At 50.8% G+C, this 26,204-nt stretch overlaps 1 protein-coding gene across 1 annotated transcript in view; it reads right to left on the bottom strand.

The window, feature by feature from the left end:
- The window catches only part of LOC119446862 (uncharacterized), a 108,832-nt gene that overhangs the window by 12,858 nt on the left and 69,770 nt on the right, over positions 1-26,204 (bottom strand). Inside the window, exon 2 of the mRNA XM_037711436.2 lies at positions 17,072-17,215. Within this exon, the coding sequence (XP_037567364.1) occupies positions 17,072-17,215 (144 nt within the window). The remainder of the gene's footprint in view (positions 1-17,071; positions 17,216-26,204) is intronic.

Genomic DNA, 26,204 nt, shown 5'->3' with positions numbered 1-26,204 from the left:
GCTGGTAGTTGCAGCGGTACAACATGGCGTCCCGGGGCACATAATGAGGTATTTGGCGACGAAGGGAAACGAGAGAGTTGTGGTGTCGTCGAAGGCATAGAGAGAACGTCGACCAGCGAGGCGATCCAGGGATCCTTGCGCTGTTCTGAAGGCATGTCAGTGATAGCGATGTTAGCGCAGGAAATTGCGGAAACAGGCGCGACGTCAGAAGGCCGGGGCGAGCGGGAAAGTGCGTCGGCGCGCTTGCGCCCTGAGCGGTGAATGACGCGAATATCGAATTCTTGTAAACGAAGCGCCCAGCGTCCAAGTCGACCCGACGGATACTTCAGTGAAGCCAGCCAAAAAAACGAATGATGATCGGTGACGACATCAAACGAATGGCCCTACAAGTAAGGGCGAAATTTCTGCAACGCCCAAACAATTGCCAAACAGTCCTTCTCGGTAACCGAGTACTTGCACTCTGCCTTGGTAAGGGCACGACTCGCATAGGCAACAACGTACTCAGAGAAGCCCGGCTTACGTTGGGCAAGGACAGCGCCAAGGCTGATCCCACTAGCATCCGTGTGTACCTCGGTCGGAGCGGTAGCGTCGAAGTGACGTAGAATGGGCGGTGAAGTCAAGAGACGACGTAATGTTGCGAAAGCCTCATCACACGCCGGCGACCAACCAGACAGATAACAATAGCCGGTGACCAGCTTCGTCAGTGGTGCTATTATAGAAGCGAAGTTCTGCACAAAGCGACGAAAGTATGATCATAGACCAAGGAAGCTGCGAAGCGCTTTCACGGTGGTAGGCTTCGGGAATTCAGCAACAGCATGAAGTTTCTGCGGATTGGAAAGGACGCGTACTTAGAGACTACGTGGCTCAGGATGGTGAGTTTGCGAGCTCCGAATCGGCACTTCTTTATGGCAAGCTGAAGGCCTGCGCGCGTCAAACAGCTCAGTACCTCGTAAAGCCGACGGAGGTGACTGTCGAAATCAGGGGAGAAAACAACGACGTCATCCAGGTAGCACAGGCACGTCTTCCATTTCAACCCACGCAAGACACTGTCCATCATCCTCTCGAATGTGGCTGGGGCATTACATAGGCCGAAGGGCACAACATTGAATTCGTACAGCCCATCGGGAGTTAACTAAGGCAGTTTTCGGGCGATCGGATTGTGCCATAGGGACCTGCCAATAACCGGACCTTAAGTCTAGTGATGAAAAGAATTTGGCTCCTTGCAAGCAGTCCAGGGTATCATCGATGCATGGCAGGGGATACACATCTTTTCGCGTAACTTTGTTCAATCGGCGCTAATCGACGCAGAAGCGGATTGAGCCGTTTTTTTTCTTGACAAGAACAACAGGCGACGACCAGGGACTGCAGGACGGCTGAATGATGCCGCGCTGAAGCATGTCGTCGACTTGTTCGGCGATCACATGACGCTCAGCAGAGGATACGCAGTAAGTGCGCTTGTGAGCCGGTGTCAATCGGATGGAGAACAGTATGCGTGCGGCCTAATGACGTCTTCTGGCAATCAAGCGGGCCTCGAAACTGGTGGAGGAGTGCAAGTTTCTCGCGGTGCACCTCTGCAAGTTCGTCGTCCATGGCGGAGCCGAACATACTTAAAGGTGGTTGATCAGACGTACTAGCAGAAGGTGACAGGGCACTAAGGTGCAAGTTGTCCACGTCGTCAAGGCAGAAGATCTAGGATACGGAGTAAGGTTGAGGGAACCAGCAACACATTCTCGGAGGGTGCAAAGAGAACTGTAGACTCACGAACAGCGGCACAGGACACGGGGACAAGGACTGTACTACTGGGTGGTATGTTCGTATCCTCGGCGACAAACAACTTTTCCATTGTAGGTGCAGACGAGCGGAGCACAACGCAGAGAACGCCACCTCGGCACGAGCACAGTCAATAACAGCATGATTGTGCAAGATGAAAAAGGCAACATCACGAGCTGAAGCTGTTGGAAGAGCGGCGGGTTCGGCATATCGAGTGAGATGGCCGACGGCCACAATAATCCACCGATTGCCCGCAGGGGTGGAAGGAAGGGGCCCGTAAAGGTATATGCCGATTCTATCAAACGGGCGAGCGGGACACGGCAAAGGTTGTAATGGACCAGGCGTGTGACAAGTTGTTTTCCGGCGTTGACACTCAATACAGGGACGAATGTACTTGCGGACGTATGTGTACATTCCACGCCAGTAGAATCGCTGGCGAAGTCTATCATACGTTTTCAAAACGCGAGCATGCGCGTTTTATGGGTCTGCGTGAAAGTGCGCGCACAGATCGGAGCGCAAATGGCGAGGTATAACGAGAAGCCACTTTCGACCATCGGGCTGGTAGTTGCGGCGGTACAACATGGCGTCCCGGGGTGCATAATGAGGTACTTGGCGACGAAGGGCACGAGGGAGCTGTGAGGCTGGTGTCGTCGAAGGCGCAGCTAGAACGTCGATCAGCGAGGCGATCCAGCGATCCTTGCGCTGTTCTGAAGGCATGTCAGTGATGCCTTCAGAACAGCGCAAGGATGCCTTCTTTCTCCCGATCATCAGTGATGATGGCGAGAAAGAAAATCCCAACCGAGGATCACATCATGCGAACAGGCTGGTAGCACAAGAAACTTAATGGGATAAACAACATCTTGAATTATGACGCGGGCTGTGCAAGCGGCTGACGGCTGAATATGGTGTGCGTTGGCGGTACGGAGGGATAACACCGTCGACGTCGCCGTAACCTTCCGAAGCAAGCGGCCAAGCTTTATATCAATCACTGAAACGGCAGCACCAGTGTCCACAAGCGCAAGAGTACGAAAGCCATCCGCAATAACGTCGATGAGGTTTGTTGGAGAGATTCGAGGACTTGAATTTTTCGATGACGACGCAGTTCGTGCCTCGGGAACTGCGAACTTTTGGTTTTCTGCGTCAGAAGGGCAGGGTCGACGGCGCATAAGTGACAGAGAGCGACGTTGGGGTGATGGAGATCGGCGGGTAGACGAGGGCATGCGCTCGGGCGAAGAGGACTGTTGTAGCCGCGCTGTGCCGCCAAAGCGCCCAGGATTGTAAGCAGACGGTAGCATGACATCTATTGGAACAGGAGGACGACGGCGACAGAAGCGTGCCACATGTCCTGCATAAATGCAAAAATAACAAATAGGGCGATGGTCCGCAGTGCACCCTGGATTTGGTGTGACTGGTCTGCTTAACGGAACTGATGGGGGCCGAACGGGTGCCGACGCGAAAGAATAGGTCGGTTGACGAGGCGGCCCGGCAGCCACGACTTGCGCGTACGTCAAGGGCGTACGCTCCGGAGGTGGCGGACGAGCGAAAGGCAAAGCGTCAGTGACCTCTCCCTGTATAACTTGGCGTATATGACTCGGGCCAGATGTTGAGCCTGGGCTGGCTCGGGCGTGTTCGATAAAATGGACAGCTGTCGGGCGACCTCCTCACCTACGAACTGCTTGATCTGAAGCAACAGTGAATTCCGGTCGCCCAAAGTCCACGCCGCGATCGAGTCGTTCTGTTCCAGAGGGCGGCGAGTTTGGGCGCGCTGCTTGCGCAATTCGTCGAAACTCTGGTACAAGCTGACAACATCGGCGACGGTTTGTGGGTCTTTGGCCAATAACATTTGTAATGCGTCATCGGCTATTCCTTTGAGGATTTGCTTGATCTTATCCGACTCGTGCATCGACGGATTTATACGCTTACACAAGTCGACGATGTCTTCAATATAACTGGTGAAGTTCTCACCGGGTTGTTGAGCGCGTTCACGAAGTCGCTGTTCTGCACGGAGTTTGCGTACCGCGGGGCGGCCGAAGATTTCCGAAAACGTTGTCTTGAACGACGCCCAGTTATTAATCTCCGCTTCGTGATTCCGGAACCAGAGACTGGCGACGCCGGTCAAGTAAAAGATTACATTGGTCAGCCTAGTCGCATCGTCCCATTTGTTGACTGCGCTCACCCTCTGATAAGTTGTCAACCAGTCCTCGGCGTCTTGATCGTCAGTCTCGCTGAATATCGGTGGGTGACGCTGAAGCAGCACGCCGGGATAGACGGTGGCTTGAGTCTGGGAGGAGCCTTGCGTGGTGGTTTCTTCCGGCATCGCTGACGCTGGAGGTAAGGTAGTTCCAGGTTGGGAGACTGGGAGAATACCCGGCACCTTTCCACTAATCTGTGAGGGGGTTTATTTACAAAGCAGTTGGGGCTACGCAACAGCCTTGGCCCAAGAGCGTCGGTCGCTGTCTCGCGCTCTCCAGGCTGCTGGACTTCGTCATCCTTTCTCAATGGCTGCGGACTCTCTTCCCCACTACACCTATGTTTTCCCCTTCCAGAATATCCCACAATATGTTGCGGTCTATGTTGTCATACGCTCCGGTAATGTCTAAATAAAATCACATATAGCGGTGTCATTTCTTCTCTGAATATTTCAACACACTGGGTAAGGACAAATAAGTTATCATCCAGACACCTACCGATTCTGACGCCATTCTGAAGTTCTCCCAATATGCCATTATTCTCTGCCCATGCTTGCCGCTTTAATTTAATCGCCTGCATTGCTAACCTGTGTAATGGTCAACTGTCTATACGAGTGAATTCCATCTTTTTGCCCGTTGCCTTCATAAATTAAATTCATTCTACTTCGTCGCCAACTGTCAGGTACACGTCTATCCTTTAAGATGTTTTCTACTGCTTTCAACAGAGCTTCCTTACTTTATGGTCCTAGTCCATTAATCAGCTTAATGCGAACCTTGTCTAGCCTTGTGGCTGTGCGCTTAGGAATTTTCTCTTCGACTTTCTTCCAGTTGAAATTTGTCAGCACCAGCTCGTTTTCCATCGGGTTCTCCGTCATGCTTTTTTTCCCCCTCAAATACAACTTCGTCATTGCCTGAGAAAGATTCGGCATTTATTTTTCGGATGTAATTTAATGGCGCGCGTCCCCTTCCAGTTTGTTTGCACCTTCGTCTAGGATATGTTGCCGGACTTCCTGCCTAATAAGTTTACGTGGTTCCAAAATATTCTAGGTGCGGGCTTGGGATCTCACCTTCGAGGTGTCAGCGCTAGTTATCGGTGAAGTCGGGAGACGGCATAAGGCCTCTGAGATAGGAACATCTCGCAAGCCAAATAAAACTGTAATAAACGTGCGCTGCTTAGTGTACGCGGCACTCATAGAGTTAGTATAAGCAACTCTAGAGGGAAAACTACCCAGTATTGAAAGAGGGAACCGCTAGGGCGCTGCCATGTTGCTACCCCATGCACACGACGAGATGCTATTCAGACGAGGCGCGCAATCAACGCGATCGCGAACCTCCGTCAGTATGGTAGCGCCATCCAGTTAAGGCGCCTGCAAACGCAGCCTCTTAGACACAGCAAAATTTACATAAAAGTTTTCTAAACAGGCGTCCAATCTATCTCAAAAATATACGGAATGAACTTCAAACGTCGCCCGCGCCTACATGCTATGTGGAAGTGCTTGCTTTTGCATAATATTTTGAATATTTTCAGTGCGACAAAAATGACGTAGCAACATGGCGGCGCCCTTGCGGTTCACGTTCTTTTTTTTTTGCATAGAGTTAGTATGCTAACTCTAGAGGAAAAGCTATGTGAAAAAAGCGGGAACCGCTAAGGCGCCGCCAAGATGACCAAGTCTAATGCTTTATTCAGGCCATAACATATAGATATATGTTGTTTGTGCTTATGAATTTCCCTCAGCTCACAGGTAAAGAAGGAAATAAGGTTATGGGTGTTGACCAGCCAGAGAGAAGCGTTTAGGTGTGAACGAATAATCGAAACTTTCGATTAACAAATCGAATATTGGCCTATTCAAACAGGTGTTCGAATCAAATAGTCGCTATCCGTAAGGACATATATTTTCGAATTGTTTTCGAACATTTAAGATCACCAACTGTGCACGGCCAAACATAAAATTGGAGCGAATGCACGCCAAATTTAATCCCGGCGACCATAGCAGATATAGAACACGAGATGATACATACATATATAGTGCAACAAGGTATACCGTATAGACTCCTGTAAGGGCCCCAACTGGCAGCCCAAAATTTTGGAGAAACAAATTTCCAACGGAGAAGCAATCGCGATCGGTGCCACGATGCCGCGCGCGAGCATTGGCAAATTTTCGCGCGCTGCGTAATTCCACATGCCGCTACTAGATGGCGAGAGCCGGGGTGTGCGAAAGTCACCGGCTGGGCCGGCACCATTTTGACCGAAAGGTTCAGTCCCGTGTAAGGGCCGCACCCCGTCACAATTGTGAAAAAAAAGTGTGGCATTTACACGAGCATACAAGGTAGTTGTTGCTCAGGTATCCCGACGTTTCTGGCTAAACTGCCGTCACGTGCACTGACAAACTTGTTATTTGTCCCTAATCATCCATTTGTGCTTTTAATAGACAACGCTCCATAACGTGCAATGTAAGGGCATCGCCTTACAGTAATGGGGAAACTGGTTGCGCATTATTTGAAAATTAATTGAAAAGTGCATAATATTCGATTCGCTTCTGCCACTATTTCATTCGTATTCGATTGAGTCTCGAAAATTACTGTTTGCACACCCCTACAGAAAACCACGATGTTCTGCCAGTTTGACCCGCAGACAGCACAAGTTTTGTGCAAAATGGTTTGGAAGAAAGGCACTTAGGATAGATATTGACCCGTATTTTCAATATTTGATTACATTCTTGATTTAAAAGAATAAACATTGCCTTCTTCCAAGCAGACGTAAATTTGAATAATTGAATAAAGTTCATAAATATATAGAAATGAGAACAATAGCTTATAGGCGCCTGTATATGTTTAGAGTAAATGAGATTAATTTATCAGGTGTGCTTAATAAGGAAGCCCTTCAGTGATAGGCGTATGTCCTGCATCACTAGCGCGAGCAATGATGTAAAGTATTAGAAAGCGGAGAATGTCATCGAGATAATTACTGCGATAGCGGTATATGGACACTCCAGGCAAATTTCTACCTTCGTCGTCGCCGTGATGTTCCGTATAAAGTCCAAGTGCGATAGCATCGCGACCGCGCGCCGTATGCTGTAGGTGCGAGTGAAAGCATGCGAGGGTGAGCCGGGAAGTATGGTGGTTTAATGCAGCGCCGTCTTGTCACGCGTGCAAGGGTCGGGGCAAGTGTACGCGCGCTCGGAGGTCCTATCTAGCTGCGGCGGTTGAGTGCGGCCGCGCGCGTCCTATTATTTATGTATTAATTAATGTTTTTATTAATGTTGCAAACCCCTCTCTGGTGATATAAGCGTGGAGGTTTACAGCATACAATAGCTAACAAAATTTGCACAAAAACCCAAACAATACAGGTTTCACGTAAACCTTATAACGCGACAAAATATGCAATGCAGTCACTCTAAACGAGATACAAACGATGTTAGCGTTGGCGCCAGCACAGAATCCTTAGTTAGGTTATTCCACTCGGTAAGTTCTCGGCAAAAAAAAAAGAATATTGAAAACGATTGCTTCTAGTAGTGAGTGGTGTTATTGATAAATCATGGCATTGCCTAGTGGCATATCCAGATGAGAAATTAATAAATTCTGTCGTACCGATGTTATAATATCCTTTAATCAACGGATTAAAAAAAACTTCAAGCGTGAACAACGGTTTCTGTGGCTTAAGGTTTGTAGATTGGCTTTCGACAATAGATCAGTTATTGATGTGCGGCCGGAACTATTAAAGACAAAACGAACAGCGTTTCGTTGCACTCTTTCCAGTTTGTGAGCATTTGATTTTGTGTATGGGTCCCAAATATTCGCAGCATAATCAAGTAGTGCAATTGTCTTGTGCGCCAGCGCACGGACTTGAGGTGCAGAGAGCTTAAGTGCTCTTCGAAGGAAGTGCAGCTTACGGCATGCATTGCTGGATTGGTATGTTTAGTCCAAGTAAGCTTATTTCTAATCAAAACACCTAAATACTTATACTCTGTAACCTCAGAGAGGTACAGATTATTAGCAGAATAGACTAAGGTAACAAGGTTCTTCTCTTGATTAAATTTATTAAAGTCTGTTTTGTTAACGTTAATGGACATTTTCCAGGCTTCTCATCATGCACAAACTTTCTGAAATGCCTGGTTTAGTATTAGTTGATCGGCATAATTTTTTAGAGTGGACTACATGGTTATCGGCAAACAGTTTCATGCTAACGGGGATATCGCGTACAATGTCATTAATAAATATTAAGAAACGTAATCGGCCAAGCACAGAACTTTGTGGGACACCGGAATCATCTGGAAGTCGGCTTGACGGGTGATCTTTGAAAACGACATATTTCTGCCAATTATGCTAAGATACGTGTACAGCCAAGTTAAACGTTTTCTGTTCTGTAATGTCTTTTTGAGTTTAAAAACAAATTTTTACGTGAAACCTTGTCGAAAGCCTTTTCAATCCCTATTGCAAAAACCAGCCGCTTCCAGTGCCTTCCAGTGTGAAACCAGCGCGTTTTTTGACACTGGGAGTCACTGCGACACTGGTGAGATCGCTGGATAAGTGCTGGGTCACACTGGACGAGACGCTGGTTTCACTGCTATGACGCTGGGGCGCACTGGTTGTCGCCGGCTCGTACTGCGCTGGTTTCGTTTGTGCCGCACTGCCGGAGTATAGGCGCTGTTGAATATTAAATGCTTGATACAATTTTATGGGCATGTCCTGCCCAAAAAACAGACTCCTGTCCTAAACAGCGCTATATTTGGGATCATAAATGTCTGTTTCGTGTCGGCGGCGTTGCAGCTTGGAACTAAGGTGCGTGAGCTAGCCCATGCATATGCGACACTTCAGATCACTTTCGCTTTGTACATTTCCCTTTTGACTGTGCGGATAGCTATATTCGTGAACGAAATTACGCAAACGCAGATAACGCCTCGTTTTCTAGTAGTTTGTACGCAATCGATGACTGCGAGTCGTCGCAGTCTTGTACAGTCGAAACGAAACCCAGTACAGCCGTTCAGACGCGTTCGAACGGATCTCAGGAAGCCTGCCGCTGATTGATATTCCTACGGCCTCGGGAGAGGGTTAAGGGAGCGTTTAACGATTAAGGCACAAAGATGTAGCTCCTTGGGCTATGCTGGCTGGTGTCACTGGTAGGAGCAACGTCGTCTTCCTCTTCCCCCGCTTCCCTCACTTTTCACTGGCAACATTCCTCCTCTCCCTAACGCTCCGCTCAAATGGCTTCGTAGCGGACCGTGGGCAGCGTTCTTCGTTCCGCTGCCGATATGAGCGTTGTGCGCACGCGCATTAGCGCTCCCGCTAGCGTTCCGCTGAGCGGCTCTGCGCGAATCGTTCGGACACGATGGTCTGAGCGGAGCGGACCGTGAACGCTCTGCTAAAACTGTCTACTAACGCGCACCGACAGTGAACGCTTCGGTGGTCTCAGCACTACGACGCCTCGATGCCAGCATTCGAAGGGACGCTGGCATCAAGAAGCACTACCAACGCCACCTAGGTGGCGTTCACCGTACTCAGCACAGCGGAGCGTGGCCTCCGCAATTAGCTCTGAAAATGTTTCTGAAGTTGATCGCGGAGGCTGCAATTACGACGCGCTGTACGCGCTGATTTGACTCGGTGACGATTCAGTTACGTGCTTTGTCTTGCGCGTTGTATTAGTGTGTCAGTTACGTGCTTCGTCTTTCGCGTTGTGCTAGCGTGTGCAGCGTAGTGCAGCTTCCATATGCACGACGGTTGCTCATGGTCATCGACGTTGGTAGTCGTGATGGAGGAGACGTGCCACCAGGCGTCAGCGTGGGTGCATCAACGCCTAAGGGCGCTTTAGCCACAAAACACCAATAGACATTATATATCAATGTGCAATAAACATTACACTACTTCTGTGAAGACACGTTTCACTTTCGTGTTCTATACCGATTCCTATATAAGAGGGATCAACCACATTTTTTTTTGCTCAAGCCACGTCTGCGTATTGGAGTCCACAGCCACACGAGGTCACCGGGAACGTAGGTAACATGCTGGTGTTGACTGTCGTAGCGTGTTTTAGAGTGGTCTTGCGCGGCCAATGTACGTAAGCGAGCAAGTCGACGAGCCTCTTCTGCACGACACAATGTCTCTGCGATAGACAAATCGTCATGGATCACAAGAGGAAAGATAGTGTCCAGCGTATGACGAGGTTGGCGCGCGTAAAGAAGGAAGAAAGGGCTGAAACCGGTCGTTTCGTGTTTCGCAGAGTTGAAAGCGTACGTCGCGAACGGTAATACTTCATCCCAGTTCTTGTGGTCCGAAGCAACGTACATTGATAACATGTTGATCAACGTTCGGTTTGTGCGCTCAGTGAGACCACTAGTTTGTGGATGATAAGCTGTTGAGTGTCCGAACTTGGAGGCACACGAACGCAGCAACTCTTCCACAACATCAGCAATAAATTGGCGACCACGGTCACTTATTATCACGCGAGGTGGCCCGTGTCGGAGTATGATTGAATGCAGCATAAAATCAGAAACCTGCGCAGCAGTGGCGGAGGAAATGGCTGCGGTTTCACAATACCGCGTCAGGTAGTCGGCACACACAATTATACACCGGTTTCCTCTTGAAGAACGCGGAAACGGCCCGATCAGGTCTATGCCGACTTTTTCAAAAGGGGAACTGGGGGGCTTTACTGGCTGTAGGTGACCGACTGGAGCTGAGTTAGGTCGCTTGTGGCTCTGACACTGTGTACAACTGGCCACATAGGTGTCAATTGTTTTGCGCATTTGAGGCCAGTAGAAACGTTACTTTGTGCGACTAAGTGTTCGCGAGGTCCCTAAGTGACCAGAGGTCGGGTCATCATGCGTAACACACAGAACAGACGTTTGAAGAGACTGCGGAACCACCAATAGAAAACGAGCGCCCGTCGTTGATAAGTTCCTCTAGTAAAGAAGATCATCTCGGACGTAAAATCGCCCTTCGGATATAGGCCCCTGTGTGGCAGAGAAAAAAGCGTTCAAGCTTGGGTCTTTGCGCTGCTCTGCGGCGAATGTCAAGGCATCGGGAAAGTCAGGTGACAGCGAAGTGATAAGGTGGTCAAAGTTGTCGGTTTCACAGTCCGTCGTACGTTGTGGCATCCTAGAAAGGCAATCCGCGTCAGCGTGTCGACGACCACTCTTGTACGAAATAGTGAACACATATTCCTGTAGACGAAGGGCCCATCGCGCGAGGCGACTGGATGGGTCACGAAGATTGACCAGCCAGCACAGAGAATGGTGATCTGTGACGATGGTGAACGGGCGAAACCGCTGCACGGCAAATACTACCGCTAGGCATTCTTGTTCCGTAACAGTGTAGTTGCGTTCCGGCTTGCTTAAAGAACAGCTTGCGTACGCGACGACATGTTCTTTGTTTCTAGAGCGCTGAACGAGAACGGCACCGATGCCGACGCCACTTGCGTCTGTGTGAATCTCCGTTGGAGACGAAGGATCGAAGTGCCGGAGTATTGGCTGTGAAGTTAACAAAAACATCAGCTGGCGAAAAGCGGCTTCACACTCAGGAGTCCACTGAAACGGAGTGTTATTACGCAGAAGATTCGTCAGGGGGTTGAGCGACATCCGCGAAACCGGGTATGAACCGCCGGAAATATGAGCAGAGGCCTACGAAGCTACGAAGCTGTTTGACAGATTGAGGTGGCTCGAATGATTCAACGGCTGCCGTCTTCTGTGGGTCTGGTATAATTCCATCTTAATCGACGAGATGTCCTAACACCACTGTTTGGCGCTCGCCAAAATGACATTTCTTTGAATTCAGCTCAAGACCAGCTTTTTCGATACAGTCGAGTGCAATATTGAGACGAATGTTGTGCTCCTGAAATGTTCGTCCAAAAATTACGACATCATCAAGGTAGCACATAGAAATCTGCCATTTTAAACCACGCAGAATAGTGTCCATGAACATTTCGAATGTAGCCGGTGCATTGCACAATCCGAACGGCATGACGTTGAATTCGTACAGCCCGTCCGGTGTAGCAAATACCGTTTTTTCCTTGTCATCTGGGTGCATCGGAATTTGCCAATAACCGGCTCTCAGATCCACAAGAGAAAAGTAGGAAGCGGAGTGCGGGCAGTCGATGGCGTCATCAATACGGGGCAGCGGATAGACTTCTTTCTTGGTTACGGAATTCAGTCGGCGATAGTCAACGCAGAATCTCCACGTACCATCTTTCTTCTTCACAAGAATGACGGGAGCGGCCCAGGGACTCGCGGATTCTTGAATTATTCCCTTTCCTAGCATCTCTTGCACTTGCTCGTTGATGATGTTGCGCTCAGATGGTGATACCCTGTAAGGTTTCTGCCGTACGGGATGCGCTGAAGCGGTGTTGATCCGATGACGTGTTCGAGACGTTGGAATTAAAGGCATTTTGCCGCTTTTTGAAAAGTCGAACACTTTCAAGCGCTTGGAGAGAACGCCCAGGAGTGTGTCACGCTCGCTTTGGCTGAGTGACTTGCTGATCATTTGTAGAAGTTGTGAATCAGCTGAACCTTGAGAACCGATATGTTCATTCTCGCCTGTAGCATCAAAAAGTGCAACCAGCGTCGTAGAGGATTCTGGTTTGAAGACAGCGAGTTTCATGCCACGAGGCAACACTGCACGCTCCATTGAACTGTTGATTGTCCACACACCTGCGCGGCCCTCAACTACAGACACCACGCAATGGGGAACTAAAATGTTCTTTTTCACACAGGTCGCATGAATCGGTTCAAGCGTTGCGTCCAACATGGCAAGATCGTTACTACAACAGATTACTGGAACGCACACAGCAGACAAGGCAGGAACGACCGTGTCCTCGGAGACAAAAAAGATGCATTCATCACGGGCTGAATTTTCCAATAGCGCAGCTGGGAAACTACCATGCACGGAAAGGTGCCCACTTCTACAGTCAACAGTTGCCCCACACTCCCGCAAAAAATCGATTCCCAAAATAACGTCATGCGTCGATCGTGCAATAACCGCGAATTCTGTGGGAAACACCTTGCCGCACAAAGACACGTCCACAGTGCAAACTCCCACCGGACACAACGCATCCCCGCTCACACCACTGAATGTCGCACCACGGCTTATACAAAACATCACTTTCAGTCCCAGAAGGTTCTTAAAATTCACACTCATCACAGAAATTGTCGCGCCTGTATCCACGAGTGCCATGGTAGGTATGCCATCAACAAGTACATGAACTTTGTTCTTCAGCATAAACACTGACGGGGGTATATCTGTCGAAAGTGTGTGGTATCTTGCGGCCTCACCCCCATTGGCCGCGCCGACTAGTTTTCCGGCGGCGGTGACTGCGTGCGTCGCCGCGGCGATGGGGATCGTCGAGCACGTGGGGCTGGTCAGAGCTTCGATCAGAGGCCGTTGAGGGGTAGCGCAAACTGGTGGGCGTGCGTGGTGGCCGTGGCGTAGAGAACGGGCGGTCGAAAGGCTGGGGAGACATAAGCAAGGGATCTCGCTGGTATGTAGGGGATGTGACCCGGGACGCCGCAGCTGTAACACACCGGCGGAGGTCGAGACACCCATGGCAGCTCGGAGTGACCAGCCCTGTCAGAAGGCATTGGGTAGTAGTATCGCTCTTCATTAGGACGGTAGCCAGCCGACGTTCGTTGAGTGAAACGAGGTGAGCGAGAACGCCGTTCGTAATTGGAGGGTGTCCGATCAGAGTACTCATGTGATCGCAGTGTGCCTTGGCATTCATCGACGTCTGCTGCGTTAAATGATGGCTGCCATGGGGCCGGAGCGGCTGGCGTTCGCGCGCGTGCTGTCTCTCTTGCATAGCCGTCCTGAAAGGGGCTGGGGCAATGAGAGATTTGCTGACATCGAAGCAACTCTTCCCGTACAATCTGGCGTATTATCGACGAGAGGTCGTTAGGCGACACAGTGTCGACACTAGCCACTGTTGACACGTTTGACAGACGGCCAAATTTCGGAGCTATCCGTCGCATCTTCAGTGTTTCGAATGTGCGACAGTGCTGTATCACGTCAGACACGGAGTTCAGGTTTTCTTTGCCAATTAAGAAATTGTACACGTCTTCGGCTATCCCCTTCAGAACGTGTCCAACCTTGTCCTCTTCAGTCATCCTAGGATTCACTATCTTGCACAGCTTCAAAATTTCTTCTATATATGTGGTACATGTCTCCCCTGGAAGCTGTGCCCTCTGAGCCAATGTCTGCTCCGCTCGCTTTTTCTTCGCGTTAGAATCGCCGAAGCACTTCTGTACTTCCTCAACAAAACGATCCCAAGTGGTGAACATGTCCTCGTGGTTTTCATACCACATAAGAGCAGTGTTCGTCAGTGAAAATACAACATGACCGAGTTGCGCTGCCGAGTCCCAGCCGTTGCTTCTGCTCATCCGCTTATAGTTCTTGAGCCACTCGTCAACGTATTCCCCTGAGGTCCCGCCAATGTTTGGCGGCACTCGGTAGTACGGCCAAGGACCCGTAGGAGCCGTAGGAGTTGCCCCCGATGCATCAGAGGTCTGGAGTTGGGACATCATATCGATCGGCGAAGGCGGAAGTCCGGCAAGGCGGCGGCTGCGGCGAAGACCAGGGAGTAGAGCTTCCGTCGTTGGGTTCGTACTACCCAGCACCGTCCACCAATCTGTTACGGCCTCGGGAGAGGGTTAAGGGAGCGTTTAACGATTAAGGCACAAAGATGTAGCTCCTTGGGCTGGCTGGTGTCAATCGTAGGAGCAACGTCGTCTTCCTCTTCTGTCGCTTCCCTCACTTTTCACTGGCAGTGACACCGCGTAACAATATTATCGCACGGACAACAAAGCTGCGGCGATTCGTGAGCTTCCACTTTCCCTGGTGTACTAAAAATAATAGTTAAAAGGTTCTGAGGCTCAAATGCAAACATTTTAGCATTCGCCAGGTATACCCGCGCCGAGATCGTTCGCTTCCACCGAAGGTTAGGCCTACCGCACCCGCCCAATCCGTCTACACTCTATGAGCCCGTCTGAACTCAGGAATCAACAAGTATAACTAGGATAAATCACTGTGTACCTCAGCTTTCCCATCGGTGTTTTTAAACAGACCATTCTTTCGCGTCTACAGTGTCAGCACAACAAGCGATGAGCGCCGATATGACGCGTTATTAACATACCTATATGTGCCGCCGCCGAAGGCTGCCAGCCGCATTTAAGCGATACGGACACAAAATCTGAAAATTTTACAAAAATGCTGAAAATTAATCCTTAGTGTATGATTACACCGAAAAGAAATAGTCACTTAGCTCATTTTTGAGCCGATTGCCACATAATAGGCCTTCGAGCCATCCTACAATAAATACATTTTCATCATCATCATCATCATCATCATTTTTGGCGTTATTGTGAGCGCGCGCCTCGCCGCCTGACCCGCGGGATTTGGAAGGCGTGACGTCACGACACCCTCGTCGGATAGCGAGCCGGCCGGCCGCGGTCATTCGAAGCGCACCGACGCCGCCATTGCGAGCATGGATTCGAGTTCTAGTGCCTCTACCAGCGATGAGTACACGTCTGAAGACGAGGACCATTCCAACTTGGCAAGAAATATTACCGCTTACGATTACGAGCCTTCCGCGTCAAGCGACGAAGAGCAGGCGGCCGTGGAAGTGCCGGTCAGGTTTTCGCGAACCGTAGCGCAAAGATTTCGCTCTGCACCAGACACTTATGCAATAATTACTGGTCATTTCCCGGTGTAAATTTTGGGCAGTGGCGTAATCGTGTTGCTGCCGAAGATTTACACCAGCAGCGAAGTGGAATACACTTGGTTACTGCAATATTAGCTGTTTTTGTCTGTTTGAACTCAGCGGCAGCAGGTGGCAGCACCATACAGGCCGCTCACTTTTACGGTTCCGCCCGAACGCCGCAACGTCCGCGTTCACCCGGTTACTGGACAAGCTATAGCTCTGTTATAGGCTGGTATCCAAAGTTTACGCACCTTCTCGTCTCTGAGAAACGTGTGCGACGGCGTGTCACGACCGACGATGCTGTTATAACAGCAATTTCTGGGCATTTCCTTCCGCCGCGACGAACGCGTCAATACCGAGCGACGACCGCGGGAAGCCTCATGTAAGGCGCACCACCTGCGTGGAGCGCCGACGGGGATAGTTTTTCAGGCGGATCACGTGCGAAGATCGCCGAAATGGGTTTAAACAAACGCTGCAAGGGACCGACACCCCTGGAAACACTGAGACAGCTGTGGCCGACCTTGGCCGCGGGTGGGTGTTATGACGTAAAATTTCAGCTTCTGCCAGCGGCCGGTTGGAGGAACGTGCAACATAAAATCGCGAAAAAACGATGTTTCTCGTTCTTTATTTCAAAGCAGCTTGTTGCATTCGTCATTTTCAACAGTTCAACTCCCAGTCTCGTTCTAGAGATGATTTCTCGCTCTAGAGCTGGATTTCGCACCAGTACCCCGCGCCCAGCGCCTCCCAGTATGCCGCGCCTTGCCAGCGTCCCAGCATCCAGGGCGCGACACTGGGCCCATAATCAGGCATGGCACTTGGCACTGGATACGGGGTTTTGCAATAGGGATGTCTATAAAAATAGCGCCAATTTGGTGTCCTTTAATTACTGAGTTGACAAAATCATACAGCGTTTCCTCAAGCTGAGTGCAAGTTGAAAATGTTCTTGTGAATCCATGTTGGTATTCAGTTAGTGTTTCTTGTTTTCTTTTTTTATGTTGTTTCTATCTTGTATAAAATATGCGCTGGGTTCGAAGGCTAGCCGACGGATATAGCTGATGGCTTCGCGCGCCTAGTTCGCGTTGAAGCACGAAGGGTAATTCGCTCGCCGCCGCTCTTCAACACGCCAGCGTTCTGACAGCGAGTGTCATCGAGTGAGATGTGTTGCCTGTGCACGCGTTAAAACAAGTATGTTAATTTAGTTGGTAAGTGAACGTTTACCGCAGTCTATGTAGCTGATAAAACGATTAATTTTACTTGGCATAGTTGTTCAATAATGTGCTATCACAATCAATTCTTCGCCTATACAGGAAACTGTGACGTTTTGTCTTCGAGACAAGCTAATGTTGTTCTTTTAAAAAGGCTGGCCTCCGTTTGAGGCATCTCTTGTTGTGTTGCTTGGTCATTAGAAAGGAGTCCATACAGGAATGAGACTTACCGTGGATGACGCCGAAAAGCAGAGAGATGTAGAAGACGTCAGAGACAAAGAAGCACAAAGCCACGGACACTGACGAGATGGCCGACGACAGCAGGATGATGTTGCGGATGGGGAAGAACTTGGACAGGAAGCCGAAAGCAGGCGCTGCGTCATTCACGGAGAGAAGTGTTACTATAAACAACACTTAGTCACCGGCTACTTATGCAGATAGAAGTACGAAGTTTGCAGCAAAAACAGACATCGCAGTTTGGTAGACTTAGTGTGTTATATTGTTAAGAGATTTGTTTTCTATAAATCAGGGGTTTCCAAACTTTTTGGGCTAGAGGACCGTATTGGCGACCGGTAGCAGTGTTGAAGGTTAGTAATAAATAAACAAATAAATAAATAACAAAGAATTTGAACAGCCAATATAAAATCGCAAACATAAGTAGCTGTACTGGGGTTAGACTAACACCTTATTTCACTTAATGGTTAATAGTTATTTATTTTTATTAATTACGTTTACCTTTCAAGTTAACGTCCAGGAACGGAATATTTTAGAATTAGAAGTTCGATTTTACCGCAATATCTCCGTGGGTACATTTATTTGAAATACCGTATAAACCGGAATATAAGTCGAGATTTCTTCATGAAAAAAAAAGTTGTCGCAGTTTCACCTGAAAGGCGAAGCATCAATTGCGATAGGAAATTTGTAGAGAGCTATACATGGTAATGATAGTAGCTTTATCAGCTGTATAAACTTGGACATGCAGCAGCACCGGCAACACGCAGAACTGTTGTCGACGCCGTCGGCGTTTTGCCCGCGTTCGCACAAAATGCGTGCGGTGTTGGTGACTGTTGCCGGAGCCTCTGATATAAATAGGCACTTGGTGCCGCAGCTAAACGTCGCCTCCCTTCCCTCCCCTCAACGGCCTTTCGCTCGTCGGAAGAAGGCGCGTTTGCTCTACATATATGGTGATTGTAAAGGAGGAAAGAGACGCCTACTTCTGCAGCCCTTAAGGAAGCACGGCGCAGAACGCGCGTTTGTTCTCTGCCGTGTGTTCACTCTAGAGCACTGCACGGGCCTGATTTTTCGGCCCGAGCCTGGCCCGGGCCCGTAATACAAAGCGCGAGCCCGGCCCGGGCCCGTGGTTCCAAGCCCGGGCCCGACCCGGGCCCGTGTTACTGAGCCCGGGCCCGGCCCGGGCCCGGGCGTTCATTACTAAGCTTAGCTAGGGCCCGCGTGTGCATGACCAGGCCCGGCCTGTAAGAAAAAAAAATTCTTTTTTTTTTACTTGCAGATTGTGCCGTATCTGTCAGCCTCACCTTCTAGAGGTTTAATAAGCTGCAGTATATAAGCAATAAAAGGCCGAAATCTTTGTTTCTCCCACGGGAACATCAGTAATCCGGCCCATTGCCTGTGCTACTATTTTTCTGGTGGTGCGCATGCACTTACCTTGATTTGTATGATATAGTTCTATGATGTCATTTAGCATGCAAATATACAGGGCGTTTCATTTTAGCTGAACCAAATTTTTAAAGATTGCCTGTGGCAGATAGCGCAATTATAATCCTTGATCTAAACTACTCGATGAGGTGGTCATTATTTCCACGAGAAATCAAAACACCCAAATGAAGAATTAACATTATTATGCTAATTAACGTTTTAAATAATTATTTTATGGCACATCTTTGAATCTACGAATTATAGCCGCCGAGTTCGCAAGGCATATCCACCTGGAACGAATTCTCAGGACTAAACCAGTTTCGAGATAATAATTTTCAAAGTGTCCGACGAAATCAATCGAATCAAATCAATTTATTGTCCAGTTTACATGCTGGACGGTCATTTTGGACTAAAAGCTACATATATAGCTTGACACATGTAGCTGGGCACGCCATGTAATGCGTAGGATGGATAACCGGTGGACCATTAGGGTTACAGAATGGATAGCTAGAGAAGGAAAGCGCAGTCGAGGTCGGCAGAAAACCAGATGGGATGATGAAGTTAGGAAATTTGCAGGCGCAAGTTGACAACAGCTAGCGGAAGACAGGGGTAAGTGGAGATCACAGGGAGTGGCCTTCGTCCTTTAGTGGACATGAATAGGCTGATGATGATGATGATGACAGTCATCTTGCACGTGTCACTTCAGCTTGGCACAGAATGCATTGAAACATGCAATGCATAACGGTCGCGTGTGTTCGAAGGCCTAATTAGGCCCTTCAATGAGCAGGCCCGAGTCTGGCCCGGGCCCGTGGCTTCAAGCCCGAGCCCAGCCCGGGCCCGTGGCTTCAAGCCCGAGCCCGGCCCGGGCCCGGGCTTTAACGCGGTTTTAAGCCCGGGCCCGGCCCGAGCCCGCCGACAAACGCTTCGGACGGCCCGGCCCGGGCCCGTGCAGTGCTCTAGTTCACTCCCCGTGAAAGCGCGCGTCCCTCTCGCCCTTTCACTCGCACATACAGCGTTCGGCGGCGCGCGGCGACGATTTCATCTCCATTGACGTCATACGGAACCTCACAGCGACGGCGACGCCGACGGCAGAAATCTGCTTTGGAGTGTCCATATAATTGCTGTCGCAATAAAATAAGAAAATGTGGGCAGCTTGCACTAGTGGTGCAAGGCTGGAGTAAACAGCGGAGCTAGTGATCGACCTAGCTTCTTGCAGATTTTAATAGGCTTGGCTAAGTTTTATTGCGATAGCAATTATATTGTTACGTGTGGAAGGACACAGACGAAAGAGGCTATTTACAGGCTATTTACACAGAAGCCAGACAGCCAGGACCACAATCGCTCGCACCAAGAGCCCAGACACACTTCGTCGTCTTTCGCGCGGCGGCTCGTCTCTTCAACATCTTTCGATGTTATCGTAATACTACCCCCCCCCCCCCCCCCCCCGGCGGCAAAAGCGCCGTCGCGGTGCTGTTAAATATCCAAGGTGCTTGGAGAGGTGTAGGGTTTGAGCCGGGCGACGTGGACAATATCACTGGTGGTCACAGCGGAGGACGTAGTGGGCGTGGCTAGAACGATTTCGTAGGTGACATCGGTCACTTGGCGGAGCACGCGATATGGGCCTGTGTAACAGGAGAGCAGTTTTTCACAAAGGCCAACTTTACGCGATGGTGACCAAAGCAACACGAGGGTGCCGGGCGCAAAATGCACATCACGGTGACGGAGGTCGTAGCGTTGTTTCTGTTTTTCTTGAGACACTTGCAGACGAGCACGCGCAAGTTGGCGAGCATGGTCAGCACGGGCGATTGCATCACAGGCATAATCGCTAGTTGAAGCTGTGGGGAACGGGAGCACAGTGTCTAGTGGTAGCGTCGGTTCTCGGCCATACAATAGGTAAAACGGGGAAAAGCCAGCAGTTTCGAGACGGGAAGAGTTGTATGCAAAGGTAATGTAAGGTAGAGCGAGGTCCCAGTCACGGTGGTCGGCGGAAACGTACTTCGATAGCATGTCTGTAAGCGTGCGGTTCAAACGCTCAGTGAGGCCGTTCGTTTGTGGGTGGTAGGAGGTGGTAATTTTGTGCTGTATTGAGCAGGCACGCATGATGTCGTCAATGACTTTGGACAAGAACGTACGGCCACGGTCGGTGAGCATTTGACGCGGAGCACCATGCATCAAAATGATATCGTGGAGGAGGAAGTCCGCGACGTCAGTAGCGCAACTGGTCGGAAGAGCGCGTGTTACGGCGTAGCGGGTCGCGTAGTCCGCAGCGACGGCTATCCACTTGTTTCCTGATGTAGATTCCGGAAAGGGGCCGAGAAGGTCTAAGCCAACACGATGAAAGGGCTCGGCAGGGATGTCGAGCGGCTGCAGGTAACCAGCGGGGAGCTGGGAAGGCTTCTTGCGTCGTTGGCAAAGTTCACAAGCAGCGACGTAACGCCGTACGGAACGGGCAAGGCCCGGCCAGAAATAACGGCGACGTACTCGGTCATAGGTTCGAGAGACGCCGAGGTGTCCTGCCGTTGGGGCGTCGTGAAGCTCTTCTAGAACGGTTGAGCGGAGGTGTTTAGGGACTACAAGTAGGAACTCGGAGCCGTCCGGATGAAGGTTACGACGGTATAGAGTACCGTCGCGGAGTACGAAGAGGCATAGAGTAGTATCGGCCGGAGAGTGTTCCAAACGGTCGATGAGTGCTCTGGTGTAGGCATCACGACGTTGCTCGTCGGCGAAATGAAGGAGCTGGGATACTGAGAAAACGGAAGCAGCACTGTCAGTATTGGAGGAGTCAGAGTCGTCAACAGGGTAACGCGACAAGCTGTCAGCGTCTTGGTGCAGGCGGCCAGACTTGTACACCGCGGAATATGAAAATTCTTGTAGCCTCAAAGCCCATCGACCAAGCCGGCCTGTAGGATCTTTGAGCGATGAGAGCCAGCAGAGAGCATGATGGTCAGTGACGACAGAGAAAGGGCGACCGTAAAGGTAAGGGCGGAACTTCGCAACTGCCCAGACAACAGCAAGGCATTCTTTTTCCGTAATGGAATAGTTGCGCTCTGATGGTGATAGGAGGCGGCTTGCGTAAGCAATAACGCGATCCTGGCCACGCTGACGCTGGGCTAAGACGGCACCTACACCATGACCGCTGGCATCTGTACGCAATTTTGTAGGGGCATCAGGGTCGAAGTGGGCGAGAATGGGCGGTGAGGTGAGAAGAGTGACGAGACGAGAGAAGGCGGTGGCTTCTGAAGTACCCCACGAAAATTGTACGCCTTTCTTCAAAAGATTAGTGAGGGGTCTAGCAATTGCCGCGAAATCCTGAACAAAACGACGAAAGTACGAGCATATATAGCCCAACAAAACTGCGAACGTCTGCGGCTGTCTTCGGAACCGGAAAGTCTCGGACGGCGCGAGTTTTGTCGGGATCAGGCTGCACTCCGGAAGCGTCGACGAGATGGCCCAGAACAGTAATTTGGCGGCGGCCAAAACGACATTTGGACGAGTTGAGTTGCAGCTTCGCCTTTCGAAATACATCAAGTATAGCTGTTAGACGCTCAAGGTGAGAGTCGAACGTTGGCGAGAAGACGATGACGTCGTCGAGGTAACAGAGACACGTGGACCATTTAAAACCTTGGAGCAAGGAGTCCATCATACGCTCAAAGGTGGCCGGGGCAGTGCATAACCCAAACGGCATTACTTTAAATTGGTATAGGCCATCAGGTGTTACGAACGCGGTTTTTTCTCTGTCCATGTCGTCGACAGCAATCTGCCAGTATCCAGAGCGAAGATCAATAGAAGAGAAATAGCTGGAACCGTGAAGGCAGTCAAGGGCGTCGTCGATTCGTGGGAGCGGGTAGACGTCCTTCTTAGTAATTTTGTTCAAATGGCGGTAGTCTACACAGAAGCGCCACGTGCCGTCCTTCTTCTTAACCAACACCACAGGTGACGCCCAGGGACTCGAAGAAGGCGCAATGATGTCTTTATCTAGCATTTTGGTCACTTCATTTTGAATTACTCGGCATTCCGACGCAGAAACGCGATATGGTCGCCGGTGAATAGGCGTAGCATCGCCAGTAGGAATCCGATGCTTGACCGCGAGCGTCTGGCCTAAAGGGCGATCGTCGAAGTCGAAAATATCTCTGTAGGCCGATAACACTTTGGAAAGGTCTTCAGCCTGAGTAGAGGACAGGTCCGCCGCAACCATTTTCTTTATGTTGGAATCGGCGCCCGAGGCTGGCGCGAGGGGCACGCCAAGCTCGGAAGAACCATCGGCTGATAAAGCTGCCACTTGATGGTCGCCGAGGCAGTCAACGTTGGCAAGGCAAATACCTTGCGGGAGAATTTGTTTTGCCAATCCAAAGTTGAAGATAGGCATGCGAGTGCAGTTATTAGTAATGGTAAGAATACTGTGAGGCACGGTGACGTCATACTGTAGTGGAATGTCGGGCAGAGGAGTGACGAGGTACTCGCCATCAGGAACAGGTGGGGAAGACAACAGTTCAATATAGGCTATTGACTTTGGTGGTAGGCGAATAAAGCCTTTGGGACGTAAGCGGCACTGGGGTTCATCAGGAGGTTCTGCGGGAATCGGCAACTCAAGGCGAAGGGTGCTGGCAGAGCAGTCAATAAGAGCAGAATGTGCAGAAAGAAAATCGAGTCCGAGAATTAAGTCGTGGGGGCAATGAGCAAGCACGGTGAAGAGGACAGGAATGTGGCGGCCGGCGATGCTGACACGTGCCGTACACATGCCGACGATAGGGACAGTACCGCCATCCGCGACGCGGACGACGCGTGCCGACGCTGGGGTGAGGAGCTTTCTGAGTCGTCGTCGGAAGGCAGCATTCATAATGGAAATATGGGCCCCTGTATCGATCAGTGCAGTGACAGGATAGCCGTCGACGTCAACGTCAAGAAGGTTTTGGTTCGTAGGCAACGTGAGCAGAGGATTTGAGGGCAGGGTCGACAACGCAGCTTCACCTCCAGAAGCTGCAGTGTCTAGTTTTCCGGCGGCATCCGGGAGGTGATAGGCGGCGACGAAAATCGACGGGGTTGGGGCGAACGAGACTGGTGGCGTCGAGGTGAGGGCGAGCGGCTGTAGCGACGGTTCGGAGCAGGGGCAGCAGCGACAGTGGGTTCATGGCGGGAGGCATAGGGAACAGAAGGTCCGAAGGTGCGGGGATAAGCGGTGGCGTATGTCCGAGGAGGAGGTGGCCATCGGTTGCGGCAGTGACGAGCGACGTGGCCGATGCGACAGCAGTGGAAGCAGATCGGCCTGTCATCAGGGGTACGCCATTCGGACGGGTTGCGGCGAGATGTGGCAGAAAGGGACTGCCGAGGGCGAGGAGGGCCACTAGAGAACTGGGGAACGCTAGGTTGAGACGTTGAACACACGGAGTTCACACCCATGTTTTCAAATTCCTGTCTGACGACGGCCTGAATCATCGCAATCGTGGTGGCTGGCGGATCAGGAGGCGTCGTGGAGAAAGCTGAGGAACAGGCAGCCTCGAGCTCGCGACGAACAATTCGGGTTACGTCGTCACAGGTGGTGGCCTGACGCGGTCGACCCTCACATGTCGACGTAGCAGCAGTGTTGGGTAGCCGCGTGATGTGGGGTGTGATACGGCGGCTCTTAGCGTGTTCAAGGCGACGGCATTCTTTTATGATGGCGTCGACAGTCGAGACGACGCCGAAAACAAGCAAATTGAAAGCGTCGTCGGCAATGCCTTTTAGCACATGGGCCACTTTATCTGCTTCGGACATATTATCGTCAGCTTTGCGGCATAGAGCCAAGACGTCGAGGATGTATGAAACATACGGCTCTGTAGAGGTCTGCACACGAGACGCAAGAGCCTTCCTCGCGGCAACCTTGCACCCAAGAGGGTCGCCGAACAGTTCCCGAAGCTGTTCTTTGAAAGTGTCCCAACTGGTGAACTCGTCGTCATGCGTTTGGTGCCACACGCGTGGGGTGCCGCCGAGATAAAAGATGACATTGGCGAGCATAATGGTTGAGTCCCACCTGTTATTAGCACTGGCGTGTTCATAGAGCTTGATCCACTCGTCAACATCCTGTCCCTCCAGGCCAGAGAACACACCAGGGTCGCGATGTTGGGCAACCGTGACGATAGGCGTAGTCGGGCGAGCCAAAGCCGTTGCAGAGGCGGTCTCGTCACCGGGGGGCATGGTGATAAGCTCGATGTACCGACCACTTCGGAGTTCCGTGGTGAGGACGGGGATCGCTAACCTCCACCAGAATGTTACGTGTGGAAGGACACAGACGAAAGAGGCTATTTACAGGCTATTTACACAGAAGCCAGACAGCCAGGACCACAATCGCTCGCACCAAGAGCCCAGACACACTTCGTCGTCTTTCGCGCGGCGGCTCGTCTCTTCAACATCTTTCGATGTTATCGTAATAATATGGACACTTCTACCGGATTTCTGCCATTTTCTTTGTTTTCTTTCTTGTTTTCTTTCTTTTCCGCAACGTGCTTTGCTTTTTGGAATAAACCAGACTCGGGGTCCCAAACCTCACGGAGAGCAGACGTTTTCTTTTCGCTCCCGCTGGGACGAGTACGCTTTACTAACCTTTCCCAGGGGCTGAGGTTTACAATAACTGTATTCTGTTTCTCCATACTTAGATTTTATTGCGATAGCAATTATATGGACACTTCAACCGGATTTCTGCCGTCGGCGTCGCCGTCGCCGTCGCCGTGAGGTTCCCTATAGATAAAGTCTTCGCCGCGCGCCGTATGCCCGAGCGGAAGCGTGCGGGGACGCGCGCTATCGCGGAGAGCGAACGCACTCAATCACCCACGCGCAAGCAAGGAAGCGGGAAGCCAGCGCCGGAGGAAGCGCGGGGGGGGGGGGGGGGGGGCGCACTTCTACGCTGCCAACAACCGCGCTCGTCGCTCGTCCGCACCGTCTCTTATCTCCACACGGCTCTGACCTTTATGCGCCGTGCATTCGCCGCTCAGTTTCCGTTGAAGCGATAGACCGCACGTACCTTCGCCCGCTGCTGCGGCGTATATATGCGCTTGCTGCCAGTGTTTTGACAATCGTTGTCTGCAGTCATTCAGTGTGATCTATTCATGTTTGTTTGTGCGCGCTCACATCACGCTTGTTCAATCAGTTAGTAATAGTCGGGCCACATTTTCCAACGCACGCTACACATGCAATGCTGCCCGGGTCGGCAGTGCAGCGCTACAGGTGTGTCCCTTCGCACGCGCTGCCCACGGGAAGCGCTTCTCATCAACACCACCGTTTCACACGCGCCTCCTCGTGGTCATCGAGTCTCTCTTCATGTCGGTCTACTTACGCCGCAGCACACCTGCTTACTTAATCAGCTCATGTTTACTACAATTCATACTGCTATCAAAGCCGCTCACCTTACTTCGTATGACATTGCTGTGTTGCTATCGCATTCATTGCTTCGCCCTTAGGGCGAAACTGTGACATTTTTTTTTCTGGGAAATGCTAAGTGCTGCTAGGCACGGTATTCGGAATCAGCTCGCCGCCAACGCTCGCTTGGCAGCGCGACACACTTCAAGATGAGCGGCTTCTTCTATGGGTGTCCGGATCTTCTTGGGTCGTCCCATGTCAAGGCTATATTTACTCGCCACTGTGTCAACGAGAGTTCTGCCCCTGTCGCGGCGGCACCGACTTTTTATCTACCGGTGACGTCACGGCTAAGCTCTGCCTCCACACTTGCGGGGCCGC

Source organism: Dermacentor silvarum, chromosome 3, assembly GCF_013339745.2.
Source record: "Dermacentor silvarum isolate Dsil-2018 chromosome 3, BIME_Dsil_1.4, whole genome shotgun sequence".
NCBI lineage: Eukaryota > Metazoa > Arthropoda > Arachnida > Ixodida > Ixodidae > Dermacentor > Dermacentor silvarum.
This window is presented reverse-complemented; position numbering and strand designations above follow the sequence as displayed.